At 39.4% G+C, this 20486-nt stretch overlaps 1 protein-coding gene across 1 annotated transcript in view; it reads right to left on the reverse strand.

Moving 5' to 3' along the window:
* Window positions 1-20486, reverse strand: part of CSMD1 (CUB and Sushi multiple domains 1) — a 1283073-nt gene that overhangs the window by 192881 nt on the left and 1069706 nt on the right. The window contains exons 33-36 of the mRNA XM_074861694.1: window positions 18871-18966; window positions 5765-5968; window positions 4529-4653; window positions 3809-3905 (exon numbers count right to left, since the gene is read on the reverse strand). Of these exons, the coding sequence (XP_074717795.1) occupies window positions 3809-3905; window positions 4529-4653; window positions 5765-5968; window positions 18871-18966 (522 nt within the window). The remainder of the gene's footprint in view (window positions 1-3808; window positions 3906-4528; window positions 4654-5764; window positions 5969-18870; window positions 18967-20486) is intronic.

Consider the following 20486-nt stretch of genomic DNA (forward strand, 5'->3'; position numbering starts at 1 on the left):
GCAGGGACAGAAACATGATCATCCCACTCACTGCTTGTCAGGCCACACCTGGAGTACTGTGTCCAGTTTTGGACCCCACAATTCCAGAGAGACAGGACAGACTGGACAGGGTCCAAAGGAGGGCCATGAAGATGACCAAAGGGCTGGAGAACCTGCCCTATTTGTAAAGGCTGAAGGAGTTAGGTCTAGTCTCCCTGGAGAAGAGAAAGCTCAGAGGGGGACCTCACCACAGTATTCCAGTACTTAAAGGGCAGCAACAGAGAGGATGGGGGCTCTTTTCACAGGGAGCCACATGAAGAAGACAAAGGGCAACAGGTACAAGTTGCACTGGGAGAGGTTTCACCTCAATGTTAGAAAGAAATTTTTTACAGTGAGAACAGTCACTGGAACAAACTCCCCAGGAATGTGGTAGAGTCCCCACTGGAGGTTTTCAAGATGCAATTGGACAGAGTGCTGGACAACGTCATCAAGGCTCTCCTTCTCACAAAAGGTTGCACTGTATAATCTTTTGAGGTCCTTTCCAACCTGGGCTGTTCTATGATACTATGATCTAACTGAAATTTTATAGATCACTTGCCAACATCTGCTTCTTCTGGGACCCATGGGCCCATGTCCCAGCCTGGTCTCAGCCTATCCCAGTCCTCAGAGAGATGCCTAATGCCCAGGGCCTGGGCTGTCCCAGTACTCCCCAGCTGCCATGCTCCTGGCTGGGGCCATGAGACAAGTCTGGCTGCCAGACCCTGCCCTGCCACCCCTGTCACACCTGGCACCCCAAGCCCACAAACTGCCAGACCCTGATGTGCCCTGACACAAGGAAATTATATTGTTATCTTTGTAAAGTCTTCCTTAAGAAACAGAATCCAGCGAATTCACCTTTCCAAATCAACCCTGTGACAGTTTAGCAGCACAGTTTAGTAAGTTCTTAGTAATTACTTGTATATTTGTGTATCTGGAATGCACATTTAGAAGACAAATGAATTCACAGAGGGTGAATCAGAAGACAAAGGTATTGTACAAGATTTAGTAGAGAGAAATTATACCTTCTGAATTTTACCACTTATGAAATTACACCTGGAATTCAGTTTCAATTTCACATTATTGGTTCAGTTTTGAAAACAGCAGATCTCATGTCATGTTTAAATATTCTTCATTAGGCTTTTCCCATACACAAAATAATTCTTCATTTTAAGTCTGACATTCATTATACAAAAGAAATTCACAAAAAACTGTGCTACTTTATCTCCAGTGAAATACTTCTAATACAAAAACCTGTCTTTTTCAGTTTCCCTGGATATTAGGAAGCCTTTTAAGCTAAAGCAAGATGACACACTTTTAGTATAGAATTAGAAAGTGGTTTTAGTTTTGAGTATTGTTACATGGAATATTGTTAAATCAATCATTTTATCAGTTCTTTATCCAATTGGTCCAATATATTTGCCATATATTTCACTTGTCAAAAGCTGATTACGTTTCATAATTTTTTTCTTCCTTATTGCCAATTTAATATACAGCATAGTTGGTAGCATTTAATATAAAATGTTACAGCCTTTTGTACTGGATCTGGCTGAGATAGAGTTAAATTTCTTCATAGTAGCTGGCATGGTGCTGTTTTGGATTTGTGACCAAAACAGTATTGATAACACAGGGATGTTTGTTATTTCTGAGAAGTGCTTACACAGTGGTTAAGGCCTTCTTTGTTTCTCACGCTGTCCCACCAGCGAGTGGGCTGGGGTGGGCAAGAAGTTGGGAAGAGACACAGCTGGGACAGCTGATCCCAGCTGACCAAAGTGATGTCCCAGACCATATGACGTCATGCTCCGTAATAAAAGCTGGGGGACAAAAGAGGAAGGGGGGAATGTTGGCAGTTATAGCATTTATCTTCCCAAGCAACCGTTATGCATGATAGAGCCCTCCTGTCCTGAAGACTGCTGAACACCTGCCTGTCGATGGGAAGCAGTGAATGAATTCCTTGCTTTGCTTGATTGCATGTGCAGCTTTTGCTTTACCTATTATATCTTAACCCACGAGTTGTCTCACTTTTACCCTTCTGATTCTCTTCCCTATCCCACTGTGTGGGAGTGAGCAAGTGGTTGGATGGGGCTGAGCTATCTAGTGGGATTAATCCACATTTTAATATGTAAATTTTGAGGTGCAACTTCAAAGTATTTAATTCAATATCCAAATAAATAAAATGGGGTTAATTTTTTCAGTTGATCATTCATTTCCTTACATAATGCAATATACATATATACTTCAAAAGTTTGTGAAGTCACCAGAGAGGCAAAATTCCACAAAATGCTTTAGCTACACCAGAATAAGATCAAGCTTGTGATAGAGTTCATAAGACTGGGATATTATTCATGACTTAATCTTATAAGAGATATCTCGTTCTCTCAGTTTGGTTTATAGAACATGTTCTTTCTATAAAAACTTTCTTATAAAAAAAGGAGTAAAGCTATATATGCCTGATGTACATATGAAACAAATTACATGGTTTGTTACGTCCCAATTGTAGTAATTTGTTTTGTTCTCTGAGGTCTGGTGAGTTTGGATGAATACTGAATGCTTCATCTTTTTCCTGTGTCATGTCCCGCTCAGATGAGGGAGACAAGTGACTCAGATTCGCAGATCCCCAATGGAGCGGACAACAAGTCTGCAAGTCCAAACATTTATTAACTACCCACAATGTACTAATTGAACACACGATAGTTGGCTAAGTATATAGCAAGTTGTGGCAAGCAATACAATATGCCTTGCATTGCTTAATGGAAAATGGAAAAGAAGAAGATAGAGGCAATGGGAAAATACAGATTGCCGGTCTGGGTTTCTGTGCTGATCCCGCCAGTGAGGGTTCCAGGAGGCAGCTGTCTTTTTCACTTGCATCCGTCTTCTTCGCTTCACTGCACTCTCCAGAGGCCACGCCCCCCCCACCCTTTCTCCCCCCTCCCCTTGATTTATACACATTTTCCTTGGGTCTGTCCCCTAAGTCGACCTACATACCTGCGTATCCCATGTATGGGGAGGGGTAAGGTGTTTCATGGGATGATGTAATTAGCATGATCATGTTAGCCCTCGTTAGCATATTGAGGGGTGTTAACTTTAATATGCTTTTTGTGGATAATGAAGCAAAGGTCATTCACCAGACAGATGGCCCTTGAAATTTGACCAGGTGCACCAGAGCAGAGCCGTCCTGTCTCCACAGGGCTCCCTCCTCCAGCTGCATCTTGTGTTATTCAGGCAGCCTTATCAGCTTCAACCTCCACGCTATCCACCCTGTGACTCATAGTTTTGTCTTCAGAATGTTTGAGGCATTTCTTCGAACAGCCTCAACTTTTGCTTTCTCAGGCTGCTTTTCTTAGTTTCTCTCAGGCCTGGTTTCTCATCTCTCACATCCTGAGAAAGGGAGGCTAATAATGATAAACTAAGTCAAAGCTATCAAAGAAAGTTCCTTGAATGACAGTACCAATTTATATCACTATATCTCTCTATGGGAGGGGTAGGTAAGATAAAAGATAAAAGAAAGAAATTTTTTGAAGGTCTTATCACCTAAATCCCACTAATCAAAGTTAAATATTTTAGTATCATATTTTCTGCCAAAAATCTGTCTTTGAATTTGAATATTGACATGTTTACAGCACCTGGAATCTCCTCCCCAAAAAGAGAACATTTCATAATGATATCAGAACCAATACCAATGTAAACAAGGAGTATATGCAATTATACTCCTTGTCTATATGTGTGAGAAAGCAAAGACATGTTCTCTCACACACCTATATACAGAACTCTTTAATTCATGGCATAGCCTCACCTGAAAAGCTCCCAAGACGCGGTGCTGTCATATCTCCACCATCGTATATTTCAAGAGAGTCCCAATTATGTTCAGTGGCAAAGCTGATGACCTGGATCTGTAAAACACCACCACAGAACTTTTTAAACCAACTAGCCATATCTATTTTTAAATGTTCTAGAAACAACCAAATAAAAAGAGAACACGCCCCAAAGAAAATATACGTAAGCAGATCCAAACAAAAACACCTGAGTGAAAAAATGTAAGTAAAAACATTAACGTTCACTTTTTAAGTTGTCTTAACTTTTACAAAATATGACACTAGGTAATTAGGAAGGATTTTGCACATATGTTGCATGTTTATAAATAATTACTCAAAGTGTAAATAAGCAGATAAGACAGTTGCAGACCTCTCAAGTGCCTCAGTGATATCCTAGCAGATAGAAAGGGTTGGCATTTGCATACCAGACTGAAGGATCAGGACCTGCTTTCAATATTCTACACAGTTAAAAGAGAAAACTGCTTGTTAACCATTTCTCATCCATACCCTCATGTAAAAATAAACATAGAAGAAAATTAACCAAAGTAATACTGAGAAAGACAAAACACAAATATTTCAAGTACCCCAAAAATTATTTTAATTATTGCTATTTTCTGACACTTCTAGAGAAATAAACAATTACTTTTTAAACTGAACCACAAAGTACTTAATATTCCATGCTTGACAAAATATAGACTTGCCTGAATACCTGATCCCTCAGTCACTATGATTTTCCACACACAATTCAAGCTGTTACCATAAGGTTCAGGGTAACCTGGTGAAAGAATAGTACCTCTCCGTTCAGTAAAATTCCCACTGCATGGCACTGAAAGAAAGTATTATCATGAATTATTACAAAACTTAAACCACTTCAGAGAACAGAAAAGTAGTAATAATTTTACTAAGATAATTATAATAATTCTCTTTTGTAGCCTAAACACATAGACGTGAAGCAATGATCTGAACCTAGAAAGCAATGTTATCCAAAATATATGAACAATATCAAGCATAAGATACAACCTCCATGAATAAACAATTCAGAAGTGAATTTCATTTTGAGTGTGTGCAGCCTAGAACAGCCTAGCAGCACAGCCTAATCATGTCTTACCTGAGAGTAACAACAAATTGTAAAGCCATAACATTAAACACAATCATGATTGACAGAAATCATGTGAACTTACCCACAGCCTAAGGTAGTTCCAATATTGGATCTAGCTGGTAAAGCAGTGTGATACATTAAACTTTTTTACTGTATATGCAATTGCTTCTTTAAGGTTCAACAAAATAGAACTAAGCTAAACAAAAAAACATAACACACAGAAAATAGGACACCCACATTTATTTTTAGAACACTGATTAATTATAGAGTAAATTCCTATCAATGGCAATAACTTTTGGATATAAATCCAAGGAGGGAGAGAAGAAAACCTTTCAACATTTACAAAAAAAAATCTGAAGTGTTAAACAATATCCCACTGCAGGTCTATTGACAGACTGAAGAAAATTAGCTATACTTAACAATGCTATCATTATTCAGTGCATACTATGCTTGTACTTGCAAAAAGAAATCATCATCCTATGTGTGATAGAAATATACAACAAGTACTGTGTAATGAAACAGGTAGATGCTTCTGGAGAATTAAATTCTGTCCTGTATTTCAAGCTGTAGATGAGTCATGAAAATAATGAATGTTCAAGAAAATGTGTATCACACTTGTTCATATAATCTAAGTCATTATACAAAACACTATACTGCCTACCAGCCAGCTGGTACTCAATTACTTTTTGATATGGAAAACTGCTCTTTTAAATTGGGCATGACTGATATTAATCGAAGGAGAGTGAATATATGTGTTGAATACTATTTTCTGAAACAGTTCCTGAATTCTGATTCAGAGACATGTGACAGAGCAGATGACTTAAATGTAATTGCTTACCTACACAGCTTGGTACTGTGTCATTCCACTGAGCTAAGGCATTAGGCACAGACTGACATCGGATAGCTTTTGAGCCTTGTAGCAGATAGCCAGGACTGCACTCAAATCGAACAACAGAGCCTGCTGAAAACTCAGAGCCGATTCTCCTTCCATACCTAGGCTCTGGAACTGAGCTACACTGCGTATCACTTGTGCGTGGAACAGCTGCATAAAGAGAGAGAAAAAAAAAAAAGCCACAAATCCAAATGACAGTCATCATCTAAAAAATGAATAGACCACTAAAAATGCTCATTGTTTCTTGTAGGACAGAGCTTAATTGTTCCTTTTACTTGCTCTGCTCCTGTATTCTCAAAGAATGGTCTAATGCTTTCATGGCTGTTAGCTGGACTGAGGTTTCGGCCTGTGACCATGTACAGTCATGTGAGTGCCATGGCAGCCTGGAGAGCAATTGACTTTGGAATCATGTCCTTAGACACAAGGGGATCAGTGGGTGTTTCAGCTGCCCTCTTTAATGACAGGATACTACACCTACCACCTATTTTATTTATTAAATATGGAAGTTTTAGTTTCACATTAGAAGTTTCTCATTAGAAACAAAGAAAAATATTATGCTGTAGATAATCAGATATAAAACCAATGTAATATACAAATAATTGATTTATCATATTGGAGAACACAAAGAAATAACAATGTACCCTCAAGGCTATTTCAGTGTTTACAGTTAACAACAATTATTTCTACCCACAATTTCTGAGAATTCATAAACTTGATGTGATACAAAAACATTTAAGACTGTAAGCAACATTTAAAAAGCAAAATAATAAAATTCATTAGACTCCCATGGGTTTATTTTCCCTTTGGATTTGTTATTTATAACCAGTTCTTTATAACAGGCATTTTTTTGTACTTACTAACTCTTGGTATTGTGGCTGCTGTTTGTGTATCGTACTTGTTATTTCTACATTTCATTATGCAGTTAGCTAGCAAATGCCAAAAAAGAAATTTTTAAAAAGATATATTTATAGAAAAAAATATAGAAGTATAATTTGTGTGCAATATCATCTATGTTTTACACTATAATAAAATCAATATATATTAAAAATAATCTCATTAAATATAAGCAGTTTTTCTTTGTGAGTCACATGTTCAAAAGCTTTGTTTGATCAGTTTGGTTTCTTGAAGAATCAGTTGCAGGGGATCACTGCATCTAGATATGAATAAGTAAAACCATGAAAATTGCCTGCCATTTAGTCCTTAATGAACAAAGACATAGAATGGCACAGGAAAAAAAAAAAAAATAGGGTGTTTAGACTTTATTCCTGGCAAGTTTTCAAACATGATGTGCTTGACTTACTAACCTATTTTAAGACTACTGTAAATAGAATTGCTTTTATATTTAATTTTGTTTTATTTTATTATGGTTGCAGAAGACTTTAGCCTTCAAAGCATAAGAAAGTTATAAAATGTATCCAAGACTGAAAGAAAGGGTCAGAGGTAAACTAACATACTCCTGGAATAATAACTAGACAATGCTGCAAAACAAAAGCAAATATATTTTTCAATTTTTTAAAATGGTTACATACTTTATATAGTATAAACAAACCACTTCCCTTTCAGTAAGTTTAATATACCCGCCTTTGTTCAAATAAATGGGATTTTGTGATAAAGTTTTCAACAGGACTTCAGTATCACCTGCTGCTCTGTGAATCTTGTTCATGCATACAGTTCTAACCATGGCAGGAGATTGTTCTGCACTTGTGGAAGGATAATGAAGAAACCATACACAGTCACAGTTCTTGATCGTAACCTGCAGACTGGATGCAGTCTGCCAGGTCAATTCAACTGACCCAGCCTGCTCTTTTTTCTTCTCTTTTATTGGGATTAATAGATTTTCTTTATCAAATGGTCTACAGTACAAGGACTATTTTACTCAAAGCTTTTATTTTTTTTATTGTATAATGCCTTTACAACTGACTAGGTGATGATGGCTGTTCACACATCCAGCCATGTGACTGTCATATGCCTAGAACTACAGCTTCTGCCACAATTTCTCATTAATCCATCCCTTGGTCAGGACTACTTGCTCAAATGGCAGTTTTGGTCATGAGATAAATCATTTGCAGTCATGTGATAGCAAAAGGTTCAATACATTGTTGTGGACGAGCCAGTTTTGACTCAGGGAATTTATATTTATTATGCTTAATTTAATTTATTACAAATTAACATAAACCTCTGATCACTGATGCAGGAGTTAAGAAAGAAGACACAATTAAACAATCACTTAAGCAAACAGCTTTCCTTCCCTCTCTCCAGGCTCAACTTCTGTCAAACACCTATCCTCCCCCTTCCTTGTCTCAACTTCCTTGTGTCCATCTTAGTTCCACCAGTGAAGTGAGAGGCAGCACAGGAGGTTGGGGTCATGTGCTCTCATTCTGCTTCTTTGTTTTCCTCTGCTGTACTTAGGATCTTCCTCATTTTCTCTCCTGCTGTTTACTTTTTCAAGTTTTCATGTCACTCTGTTTCTTAGTGTACCTGCTCTAGCGTGGGTCCCCTGATGGGCTGTAGTTGCTCAGAGATGTCCCCCTACTGCAGAATAGGTCTTTCACAAGCTGCCAACCCCTCTGAGGTGTTCTCACTGCAGCATGGGTTGCCATCCCTTTGGCATGGAGGGCCTCTTTGCAAGAGTGTGTCTCCAGCAATCGCTCCAGCAGCATGTCCAGCATCACACCCCCAGAAGCATCTCTGGCCCAAAGCAGCTGTCACTTTCTCAAATATCTTTGAGAACAGGCATGTGTTCCTTTGACTGGTGGAAGTTTTGGCATGTGAAAGGTTGTTTATACCAGCTTCAGAGGAAGCTGTTTGTGAGTGGCACATGGTAGCTCATGACCTCCTCCCACACAGGTCACCACTACAGTCCCCTGCTACTTAAACTTTTAGCTTTACATGTGTCCAAACCTTACCTGTCTTCCTAAGAGGCTATATGACCTGAATGAAAATTACAGCATCACTCCTGGAGTATTTTTCATTCACTGTGTGGAGGAAACTCTTGTTCAGCCTTTTATGGGAATACTACCTTTCTCTATTGATTTTTTCACCCAGTTCTTCAAAAGGGAAGACATTTCAGAAGAAAATCCTTGCTTAGATTCTCTAACCCTCACCTGGAGTCCACAAATGGAGAATCCCTACAACAGCTGTGCAAAGGTAAAGGCTCCTTTTTAAGGATCAGGTTAAAGAATATCCTATAATTGTCATTAAACCCAGATGGCACTTTGCATATGTGGATTTGTAATCCAAACAGATTTTTTTGTGTAATGAGCATTTTCAGCACCTCTCAACAAAGGATAACAAATCATCTGATTTCATTATAATAGTGCCTTATGAACATTATTTTCCTGTGAGCAAGCTATGTCTGCCATTATAGCAAATGTAGGGACAGTTTACTAACACTGTTAAATTAGTTCATGTAACAGAAGTTATGTGCTTCCTTTTCACAGAATCATTCAGGTTGGAAAAGACCCTTGGGATCATTGAGTCCAACCATCAGCCCTACTCTACAAAGTTCTCCCCTACACCATATCCCCCAACATCTCAGCTAAATGACCCTTAAACACATCCAGGGATGGTGACTCCACCACCTCCCTGGGCAGCCTATTCCACTCTCTGACCACTCTTTCTGTGAAATTTTTTTCCCTAACATCTAGTCTAAACCTCTCCTTTTGGAGTTTAAAGCCGTTCCCTCTTGTTGTGTCACTAATTACCTGTGAGAAGAGACCAGCACCAACCTCTCTACAATGTCCTTTCAGGTAGTTGTAGAGAGTGATGAGGTCTCCCCTTAGATTTCTCTTCCTCAAACTGAACAGTCCCAGGTCCCTCAATCTCTCCTCATAGGATTTGTTCTCCAGGCCCTTCACCAGCTTCGTTGCCCTCCTCTGCACTCACTCCAGCACCAAGATATCCTTCTTGTATTGAGGTGCCCAAAACTGGACACAGTACTCAAGGTGTGGCCTCACCAGTGCAGAGTATAGGGGGACTATCACCTCCCTACTTCTGCTGGTCACACTATTTCTAATACAAGCCAGGATGCTGTTGGCTTTCTTGGCTACCTGGGCACACTGCTGGCTCATGTTCAGCTGCTTGTCAATTAGAACCCCCAGATTCTCTTCCACACAGCTCTCCAGCCACACCTCCCCAAGCCTGTAGCGATGCATGGGGTTGTTGTGGCCCAAGTGCAGGAACTGGCACTTGGCCTTGTTGAAGCTCATCCCGTTAACGTTGGCCCACCGATCCAATCTATCCAAGTCTCTCTGTAGTGCCTCCCTATTTTCATGCAGATCGACATTCCCGCTTAACTTGGTGTCATCTGCAAACTTCCTGATGATACACTCTATGTTCTTATCAAGATCATCAATAAAGATGTTGAACAGAAATGGTCCCAACACCGAGCCCTGAGGAACACCACTTGTGACCGGACGCCAGCTGGATTTAGCTCCATTGACCACCACTCTCTGGGACCATCCATCCAGCCAGTGCTTGATCCAGCAGACCATACACTCATCCAGGTCATGAGCAGCCAGTTTTCCTACGAGAATTCTATGGAGAACTGTTTCAAATGCTTTTCGAAAATCCAGGTAGACAAGATCCACAGCTTTTCCCTCGTCCAATAGTTGGGTCATCTTGTCATAGAAGGAGATGAAGTTTGTCAGGCAGGACCTGCCTTTCATAAACCCATGCTGACTGGGCCTGATCCCCTGGTTGACCATTATATGACTTTTAATGGCACTCGAGATGACCTGCTCCATGACCTTCCCTGGCACTGAGGTCAGACTGACAGGTCTATAGTTTCCTGGATTCTCCTTCCTGCCTCTCTTGTAGATGGGTGTCACATTTGCCACCCTCCAGTCCAACGGGACATCCCCAGTTAGACATGATTTCAGGTAAATCATGGAAAGTGGCTTGGCGAGCACATCTGCCAACTCGTTCAGCACCCTTGGGTGTAACCCATTCAGTCCCACAGACTTGTGTGCATCCAAGTGGTGTAGCAGGTCTCTGACCACTTCCTCTTTAATTGTGATGACCTCATTCTGCTTCCCCTCCCCATCTCCCAGCTCATGAGGCTGGGTGTCCAGGGAACAGCTGGTTCCACTGCTAAAGACTGAGGCAAAGTAGGCGTTGAGCACCTCAGCCTTTTCCTCATCCTTTGTTACTATGTTTCCCTCTGCATCCACTAAAGGAGGGAGATTTTCCCTAATCCTCCTTTTGTTGTTAATGAATTTATAGAAACATTTTTAATTATCTTTAACAGCTGTAGCCAGGTTGAGCTCTAGCTGCACTTTGGCTCTCCTTTTGGCTCTCCCTGCATAGCTTCACTACATTTTTATAGTCTTCATGAGAGACCTGGCCCCTCTTCCAAAGGCAATAGATTCTCCTTTTGTTCTTGAGATCCAGCCAAAGGTCCCTGTTTAGCCAGGCCGATCTCCTTCCCCTCCTGCTTGTTTTTCGGCACACGGGAACAGCCTGCTCCTGCGCCTTTAAGACTCCTCTCTTGAAGTATGTCCAGCCTTCCTGGACTCCCATATCCTTCAGGGCAGCCTCCCAAGGGATTTTGTTAATCAGTCTTTTGAACAGGTCAAAGTTAGCCCTCCGGAAGTCTAAGGTGGCAGTTTTACTAACCCCTCTCTTTGTTTCTCCAAGGATCGAAAACTCAATCATCTCATGATCACTGCACCCCAGACAGCCTCCAACCTTTACCTCCCCCACAAGCTCTTCCTTGTTCACAAGAAGCAGGTCCAGGAGGGCACCTTCCCTGGTCGGCTCACTCACCAGCTGTGTGAGGAAGTTATCCTCCACACATTCCAGGAACCTCCTGGATTGTTCCCTTTCTGCTGTGCTGTGATCCCAGAAGATACCTGGGAGGTTAAAGTCCCCCACAAGAACAATGGCAAGTGACCGCGAGATTTCTCCTAACTGTTTATAGAAAGCTTCATCCACCTCACTGCTTTGGTTGGGAGGTCTATAGCAGACTGCCACAGCAAGATCTGCTTTATTGGCCCTTAACCTAATCCAAACACTCTCAACCTCGTTATCTCTGTACTTGATTTCTGAGCTCTCATAGCATTCTCTAACATACAGGGCCACTCCAGCGCTTCTCCTTCCCTGTCCCTCCTGAAGAGCTTGTAGCCATCGATTGCAGCACTCCAGTCGTGTGAGGCATCCCACCACATTTCTGTTATAGCTACTATGTCATAGTTCTTGTGCTGTATCATGGCTTCAAGCTCCCCCTGTTTGTTGCTCATACTGCGTGTATTGGTATAGATGCACTTGAGATGAGCTATTGAAACCAACACCTTTTTGTGAGTGTGGGCCCCATTTCCTACCAGACCCTTCTCAGGTGCTTCCATTGTTTCTAAACATCTTTCCCTTCTCTCAAAGGAAATGGCAGAGGGAGAGCCCTCACCACTCCACCATCCTTCAAGCCTTGGCACGCTTCCCTTGAGCTTATTCCTAACAGGCCCAGTTATCTCCCCCTTCCCCCTCATACCTGTCAATAAGCCCTGCTAACTCCTGCCCCAGAATCCTTTTCCCCCTCTGGGACAGCTGCATCCCACCTGTCTCATTTGTCGCCAGCAGACCAGGTGCCTTATAAACCTCGCCATGATCAAAGAACCCAAAATTCTGACGGTGGTACCAGTCTCTGAGCCACGTGTTAATCAGATATGTTTTCCACCCTCCTTCAGTGTTTTTCCCTTCCACTTGAGGGATTGATGAAAACACGACCTGAGCTCCCGAGCCTTCAATTAGCCACCCCAGTGCCTTGAAGTCCTTTTTGAGTGACTTAAGACTTCTCTCTACCACCTCATCATCATCTGCCTGGATAACCAGCAAAGGGTAGTAATCAGAGGGCTGCACCAGAGCAGTGACCTTCCTTTTAATATCGCTAATCCGAGCCCCAGGGAGGCAGCAGACCTCCCTATTATGGGTCTAGTCGACATATGGGCCCTGAAAGAATCCTGAAAGCTGCCATTTTACTGAGAGCAGCCAGTAAGTAAAACAGCCATGGCAGCCACAAACATCCATTGCTAGAGTTGTGCCAGACTATTCTGTTGTCAGCAGGAAACACTCAATGCCATGTTAAAATTGACATTTTGCTCAGCTTTTCACAGGTTTTGCTAATATTGTATTAATGGTTACAATGAGATAAATGCTAGAGATGCACAAATAAAGCATGCCATTCACTATAAGAGGCACAGTTTTTCTAATGCTTTTTTTTCCTGTTTTGAGAACTGCATTAAGAATAAATGTAATGCAAGCCACACATAACAACAAGGTACTCCCATACTGCTTGAAACGGAATTTAGATTTAAGTATTCCATGGCAAAATTCAATGCAGTTTAAAACAGCTATAAAAATTTAGAAAAATAGGTGTGTTCTTCTAAAAGGTGACATGGCCAACAGCCCAGATGAAGTGCCTCTATACCAATAGACTATTTCAGTTGGAAGGGTTCTACAACGATCATTTAGTCCAACTGTCTGACCAAGTCAGGGCTGACCAAGTCAAAGCATATTATTAAGGGCATTATACAAATGCCTCTTAAGCACTGACAGGCTTGGGGCATTGTAGGAGTCTGGGCCGCGCTGGGAGAAAGTTAGTGCAGACAGAAGAATGCAAGGACGAAGACAAGGCCAGCAAAATAAGGCTGGCAAAAACACACAAGATAGCAGATAAGTGAGAAACACCTGTGGTCAGCAAAAGCACACAAGTCTGAGCAAAACAGGGTATGAGATAAGGGAGTTTTGGTAAGTTTTGGGCTTTACGTGCTAATTGCAATTAACCAATGCAAATGCTTGTAGAGGCGCGTGAACAGCGTGTGTAGATGACCTGTAGCCTATTAGAAGATAGATGAGTGCGTGTACGGAACTTAGTAGAGTATAAATGTAACCAGAAAAGGAATAGAATATAACAATAATAAAAAAGGTGGACGACCTGATCATCACATTGGTGTTGCGTCGTTTCTGTTCCCGCACGGAGAAATAAGGACCCCGGCTAATGGTGACTCTGACAGGGCATCGACCACCTTTCTAGGAAGCTTGTTGTAAACCAGGATATAATGTGTCGTGGTAACATATAGGGAAATAATGCTAACAGTCCTAGATCTGCTCTCTATTTACACTTAGCAGTAACTGTGAGGCTATGCATTTTATTCTTGTCGCAGACTAGATCAACTTAATTGTTAAAGTCACATTCATCTTTTATTGTTGTTCCCCTCCGTCTTTCTTCCACAGTCCTTACTCATATCCTAGTATGGTAACTTTTTTAATAGCCCTCTTCAAAATCTCATTTGACCTCATAAACTAATTCATGTATTTATATGGTAGAGCAAGTAAAGGAAGACAAGAATTAAAAACTCATAATTTTTTGGGTGGTACAAAGGTCACTGCTTTAGGGAAAGAACTCTGTACTGCTGTAGCCTCGGCTACATGAAAACACATGCTATTGTTTCTTAGGTGATGTCATAGCAGGAGAACAAGCATAAGATAAACCTGAAAAAACCATAATTCCCAATCTTCTTAAATGTGATTGTTCCTAGCATATTTCAACATACCTGACCCTAATATTCTGAAAGACTGGATATTCTTTCAGCCTGATATTACAGATACCATTTACCTATTGTATGAAATACAAGGAAATGTGATCATCTAAGAAAAAGAAATGAAGGCACAGATGACATATGCAGCTACAAAGAAGTTTTTGAGAAAGTGGCATTGAAAAAAACATTAAATCTGCATCAAAAGCTACAAACCTTATCTGTTGCTTGCTCAAACCAGAATTTGAAATAATGCAAGCAATAACCTTTATTCCCCTCCAGCCTTCCTTCTAGTTTTTGCCTATAGCGTTGACAACTTAAACTTTTCAAGCTGTACCACAAAGACATTCCATTTTCTATAGTAATTATCCTCCATCTTTTAGTAAATGTTTCGTACTGCTGGGAAACAAAATTGAAATCAGCCCAGTGGAAAAGTGAACAGGGAAGAAGGTCAACCTGGAATAGAGGGTGATAAATAAAATGATTGACTTTGCAGACCAGATTACTGTGTTCAGTATGAGAGTGGATGTTATCCTCTGGAGTATTTAAAAGGCTAGCAAGAAGGCGGTCATCAGAAATATGATCACATACTTCAAAGGAAGAGAGAAAAACCTTAAAATTATAGAGATTATTAAATACCACTAACTCATTAATCAATATGTGCTTACATACATATGTGTATTAAACAAAGCTCCTAAGATATATTTTAAAATATATTAAAAAACCTGGATATTCAAATAGTTTCATGATTCTCCTGAAACAAATAGAGTGGCTTTGCCTGACTCATCTTCTGCTGCTGTAGAGAACACTTCTCTTTTGTTAAAATCTGTTTCTTACAGTTACTAAAAAATAAATGCAGCCCAAATAAATGACTGAAATGAGGCATATCATTGTGCTCACCTGGAGACTTACTGTTCAACAGCAATGTATGTGTGTGCATATATATGGACACATACATCTAAGATAATTGAGCTTTATTATCACTATGAATTCTTTAAAAGCAGCAAAAAAATAACTAAACACTTTATGCATATGAAAACCAAATAGAATAAGACAGAAAGGTGTCGTTCGTATGATGATAAGAACTCAAATGCTGAAAGTGGTTTTCTAATTCCAGAAGCTTATATTGCCCCTCTTTTCTGATTAATTGTGCATGATAAATTTAAACGCAAATGACGTTTTTGATGTGTAAAAAGGGCAGGTACTGATATCTTGAGCTATACACAAAGTAGAGTGATATCTTTCTATAAACACAGAAGTAAGAAGGCTTAAAAACACTCTCCAGAAGAAGTTTGAACATTCTCAACAAGCTCCTTACAACTATGGAAATATTCTTGAGGTGAGACAGTTCTTTCCGTTAATTTGCTGAGTCAAACCATGACTCTGCACCAATGTAAAAAAAAAAAAAAAATATTTTTTTTTAAAAAGTGAATCTTGACAATATGTTTAAAACTATTCAAAACTACATTTACACTTCAATTTAGTAAAGCTGAAAAGCTAGTATACAATGAAACACACTGTTTAATGACTGCCTCATTAAGCTTATTGGTTATATATGCCATACAGCTAGTGAACTGCCCAGATGCCCCTTTGCGACTGCATTTGTTGTCTGTACAGGCAATGAACCCATAAGCACTGCTCCAGGTGTCACCAGATTGCTTTCTCTAAGACACATGGATCAACTTAGCGTACTAAGCTGCCTTAGCAGCATGCTAACAGACTTGGGCATGCTGTCTCATTCTTGCATTTCAACTGCAGTGTGCAGACATGCACATAATACCTCCTCAAATTCATTTGTGTCAGGAAGAGATTTGCAAGTCTTACATCTGTCACCCACTCTTCAATGCTGAAACTGCCTCATGGTCTCTGCCATACCAATTTGCCCTCCAAGCTCTCCAAGAAGATAGAATGTGTTAGCAGCCTGAACAAAGACTTGAAACATTGAGAGTACTGAGCAATACTAATACAATTAAGCAAACTCCCCAAAACCTTGAGCTGAGCTACAGATACTCCTGAGGTAAGCTTGAAAGTGTCTTTGGCACTTTTACCCTCTCTTTATAGTATTACACTGAGGAATAGTGTGTGATGCAGAAGTATGGCAGTGTGCTCCCGCCCAGGCCCCCCACTTAAGCCATAACCACTAGTGGTGGTTGTGATGGCTTCATCCAGTTTACTCCGGACTCTGGGGGATGGATAGCAACATACTAGCCAAGGGCTGTCTGGAATGGTGTCTTGCTGGTATGCAAATACAGCTATAAGTCAATCATCTTTATAAAAAGTAGACAGCCCAGGGCCTGTTGAGCTCTCCTGCATGGCAGTGGGCTGCATGCCAGGATCTCCCCCTGAGAAGGTACGCCTTTCAAGGTTACTCCTCAAGACTGAGAGATTCCTTGCTACAACAGATTCTTGGTAAGTGATTAATAACATGATAAACATTGAAACCTTAGCTGAGTGATATAAAGGACTGATTGTGCATATATAAACCTTTAGACATAAACCGTTGACTAAGTCTGACCTAGGAGTGGATTCAGCCACACCTAGACTCCTCTCTGAGAAGGAGTTTAAAAAAGAAGGGGGTCCTTTCTGAACCTAATGACTCAATGGGAGGGTCTCCCTGACAGTTTTGTCTGACCCTGTCCTCCATGCAGTAAATACTCAAGTGTACCTTGTTATCGAATCTTGTTAAACCACTGTTGCATTTACCATTGAACTTGTTATATCAATAAAGTGTACAGTTGTTTCTCTCTTACAAGTGAGGTGCATGACTCCATCTGTGACAAGAATCCAACCTAACTTCAGTTGAAAAAACTCTTGAAACTGTAGGTGGTAAAAACATATTGAAGCAGAGTGATACTGTTTTGAGAACATTATGCTGCCTATACATATCCAGAACCGCGATTTTCGTAAGTACTTGAAAATACTTTCTTTTTCTTTTCTTTTACCTTATGTCTTGACAAAGCTGAAATGAACAGTACTAAAGACTTTAGACTAATGTAACAAAGATTCTCATAACAGTTCTTCTGCTGTACTCATAAGTCAGTAACTGTCAGTATAGAACAAATCCCAAAATACATTTTTCTACTGTTTTTAGAAAATTATTTTATGTTGTAACTGTAATTGGATAGGTCAAAAATTAAGTATAAAATAAATGTTAAGTATACAATTAAGTATAAAAGTACAAAATATTTTATTTTTAATACCTGTTTCAGATAACTGGATATGTCTTCACCAGAACCACAAGACCCATTTTCTGTGTCATTTAAATGCCTGACTATAAATCAGAACTTGTTGGAATGTTGATATTGTGTAACAAATCTGCTGATTTATTGAACTCCAAAATGCAGCTAACAATCCTGAGTGAATTTCCAGTGCCCATTTCAAATGCTACCCAGTGGCATGTCTTCACTTTCATCTCAGGGAAATCTGGCTTTAACAGAGATCAAATATGTGCCTCATCTGGTCCATAGCAGTCTAGCAACTTACATCCAACTCAATACAGAATAAAAATGTGCATCTCCTTTTGCTCAAAATTGAATATAGTAGTCACTGTGTTTAGAAAACAAATTCTAATGTCTTGTCCCTACTCATTCAAGCAAAACACTGGCTAGATTTAATAGATATTTCTATCAGATAATTAAATTAAGTAGGTACAACCTGGCCAGCCACTCACAGAGAAGAGCTGTTTGTGTATGTGGGTATAGATTCCAGCTTGGGCTGCAAGGACTGCAAGATGATGAAGCTGAGGAACTGACAGAAGGTTGGAATTAAGGTTTGGCATATTCATGAAGTTGGTACATAGAGTCTCCTAAGGAAGAGGCATGAAGGGGAAGGATACTGGTGATTTTTTTAGAGAGATTTGAGAGCCATGGAACAAATTATCTGATTGTGAGGGAAGACTAGGAATTTGGGCAGAAAGCCTGCAGGGCTAGACAAGGAGCTTTTCAGACAATTTAAACACAAAAAGGGCACATACCACAAGTGGAGGCAAGGACAGGTAATAAATCAGGAGTATGGCAGTATTGCTCAGCTACTTAGAAACAAAAATCAGCAAAGTCCAAGTCCAGCTGGAGCAAAAACTAGCAAGGGACATTAGGGAAAGAGTCTACAGATTTGCTAATTACAAAGGGAAGTTTAAAATATATATGGGTATGTTGATGCATTGCAGGGGCGGGGAGTTGTGGACAACCTAATTTAAGTATTGAATGCCTTTTTTGCCTTGAGTTCACAGTCCTTACTATGTACTTCTACAGTCTGAGGAGGACATGAACACTCAGCAGTAAGGGAGCAACAGATTACAGACTACTGAGAGAGGCTGGACATATTCAAGTCCACGGGGTCACACAGGATTCACTGGAGACAACTGCCATTGTGAATCCAGTCGACCATCCAAAGTCCCTGATGGCTGGAGAAAGGTTAAGACTACACCCATATTTAAAGAAATACTTTAAGACCTATGAAGAATTTGAAATAATACACTGTGTGAGACTGGCACCAGTGTCTTCCACCAAAATCTGGCATTTTTACCTTGGTAAACAAAGTGGAACCCCCTGGCTGACGCCCCACTCTTAGCACTGAATCGCAGAAGAATTTGATTAGATGTAGCCAAAGGCAATGTCTCTCCTACAAATGAAAACAGAAAATAAATTAAATATGGAAAACAGAAACAACAGTTACAAGTCTTCAGTACGTAATCAAATATACTGTTAAAATACATAGTTTTCCTTTATAGGTAAAGAAAACGTAAATAACAGTGTATAAAATTAAATTTGCTATTGGAGGTTTGAAAACTTGTAAGAATAAAAAGACTTCATGATTCAACGACATAAACTTTCTGACATTTACTGCAGGTGTAGGAACTAAAGCACCAATAAACTACTTGTCTGGGAGCCCTACTGCCATCTGGGGCCAAAATCATTAGAAGAATTTTTGGTAAACTTTTTTCTCTGCCTGGAAGTTTTACCTTGCCCTGCAAAGCACATTAAATAATTAAAAGATTTTGAAAAATGCCACAGGGGATGTTCATGTGATGTTTACCATTTCAAAACTAAAACTGAAATGAGAGCAGATTCATGACTTGTTTATGTAGTTACTTCAATAAAATACACGGTCATATATGAACTATATTATATTAACTTTCTAATAGCATTTCAAATTTTATATATTGACTTGAGGATTAATAAAGATGTTTAATGTACTTTATCTCCTGAGATACCTATCTACAGTCATGATAAAAGTTTAGTAATAAATAAATCAATACAGACAAAATTACAGTACTTTTACACTGCAAGGATGTCACTCCGTATGACAACTCTTTTTATTGTCATTGAATTATATCAACCCATATTTTAGGAAATTCTACTGAAATGAATGATAATGCACTAATTTAAAATAGATAACTGGGTAAATAGGATTTATAATTACTTCACTTAGATTAGTTTTATATTATTATAACTAACGATTCCACATCACCGAATCCTATCCTAAACCAATATAAATCAGATATACCACAAATAATAAGTAAAAATCACAAGTTTAAATTCCCTTCAGTGATTTTCAAATGTCTGCTTTGAAAACAAACATTAGTTTCAACTTTTTAATATGTTTGATGCAGTAAAATTAGGTGCTTAGATGAGTTGTCTGTTAAATTTAACCATTAAAAAGCAAATATTTTGTTGCTGAACTCTTGCCAGTAATTAAACAAATTTTAAAATTAATTTGTGAACTCTTACTATGACACAAATAGCTAAGATTCGCCAGAGGAAAATGATGAGCTGAATTTTTCAAATAATGTTTTCTTTAAATCAAATAGATATGTTCCATTCTTTTAATATCAAGTATTTCTCCAATTATTCAAAGTGAAAACCATGAAAAGCCCTGGAATGAAAAAAATCTTAAACTCACGTATAAGCTCTCCTAAATACTAAGAGTGTATGAGAAAACACATTTATAGCTGCAGAAATGTATTTATTATCCACTTGAGATGAACATAGTTATTATATATGCATACATTGAAAATTCTGGCCATGCTGAAATCCATGTAAGTTTGATTATGATTTCACAGGGTCAAAATTTTTCTATAGTTACCTGAATGCAACAGCTGGCCTGCTTTTACTCTAAGTACATGTTTGCATACAGATAAT

The sequence above is a fragment of the Strix uralensis genome, chromosome 3 (genome assembly GCF_047716275.1).
Source record: "Strix uralensis isolate ZFMK-TIS-50842 chromosome 3, bStrUra1, whole genome shotgun sequence".
In the NCBI taxonomy this organism is placed as follows: Eukaryota; Metazoa; Chordata; class Aves; order Strigiformes; family Strigidae; genus Strix; species Strix uralensis.